General features: G+C 47.5%; 1 protein-coding gene across 1 annotated transcript in view; it reads right to left on the bottom strand.

Annotated features, from left to right (window-relative positions):
- Positions 1-1,129, bottom strand: part of LOC106532421 (DC-STAMP domain-containing protein 2) — an 18,705-nt gene extending 17,576 nt beyond the window's left edge. The window contains exons 1-3 of the mRNA XM_014028467.1: positions 835-1,129; positions 508-678; positions 234-335 (exon numbers count right to left, since the gene is read on the bottom strand). Coding sequence (XP_013883921.1) covers positions 234-335; positions 508-678; positions 835-1,120 — 559 coding nt within the window. The 5' untranslated portion in view covers positions 1,121-1,129. The remainder of the gene's footprint in view (positions 1-233; positions 336-507; positions 679-834) is intronic.
- Positions 1,130-1,241: the final 112 nt, after the last annotated feature.

Raw genomic sequence — 1,241 nt, forward strand, 5'->3', positions numbered from 1 at the left:
GGTTGGATGAATAGTTGGATGAATAACTGAATGGTTGGATGAATAGTTGGATGAATAACTGAATGGTTGGATGAATAGTTGGATGAATAACTGAATGGTTGGATGAATAAATGGATGGTTGGATGAATAGCTGGATTGTTGGATGAATAGTTGGATATTTGGATGAATAATCGGATGAATGGTTGGATGAATAGTTGGATAATAGCAGCTTGGTTGGATGAGACGTGACGAACCAACATGGCGGACGCTCTCTGTCAGGGTGTTGATGAAGTTCTGGACTCTTCCTGCGACAGCGTAAGCGTTACGGCTGATCTCTCTGACTTTGTCCAACACAGCTGTAAAACAACAACAACAACGTTTGTTTTTACATGAAATTACATTAAAAAAATCTAATCTAATCTTTTATTTTCTATAAAATGTAATAAATTCTAAACTTAATTTAATCTTCAGTGAGTGACAGAGGCTGTTATCTGTAGGTTTGTTATGCTGGGTGTGGGCGTGGCTTACAGTAGAGGGGCGTGGCTGCTTGCTGCATCAGTTCCTGCGTCTGATTGGCTGCCAGCTCAGCTCCACACAGCAGGCTGGAGGCAGCTCGCTCCGTGTTTTCCAGCGTGTTCTTTACTGGACCGGACAGCAGCGTCGACACAAACAGGAGGAGGATGAAGGTCCTGCCACGAGCTGGAACGCAGGAGGAGGTGGGCTGTGATTGGCTGGTTATTAGAGGGAGCTCCTCCCCTTCGTTATCTGACTCTGTTGATTGTTTGCTTTAACGTTGTGTGTTTATCATGCTACATACACCTGAACCATCATTAAACTGAAACACCACAGCCTCACCTGAGCACATGGTGGGCAGCATCACCATGACGTCGGCCCGAACACCTGGCGACAGTCCCATAGCGAACGCTGCCAGGCCGCCCACTGTCACCGTGGTGTACACGCAGAACCACAGGGGCTGGTTCTGCAGGAACAGAGCCATGGCTCCGTAAAGAGATGCCAACAGGAGTCCAAAAAGAAACGCTGCTAAGCTCCGCCCCGCCTTCACCAGGTGAGCCCGAAGATTCCTCCTTCTGTGGAGGTGAGACCGTCCAGGTGACCTGAAACAGAAAACTCCTTCAAACATGAAGCATCTGTGGCGCCCCCTGCAGACTGCGATCATCCATAACAACAGATAAAAAATACAAATCAGATCAGTGTGTGTGTGTGTGTGTGTGTGTGTGTGTGTGTGTGTGTGTGTGTGTGTG

The sequence above is a fragment of the Austrofundulus limnaeus genome, unplaced genomic scaffold, assembly GCF_001266775.1.
Source record: "Austrofundulus limnaeus strain Quisiro unplaced genomic scaffold, Austrofundulus_limnaeus-1.0 Scaffold766, whole genome shotgun sequence".
In the NCBI taxonomy this organism is placed as follows: Eukaryota; Metazoa; Chordata; class Actinopteri; order Cyprinodontiformes; family Rivulidae; genus Austrofundulus; species Austrofundulus limnaeus.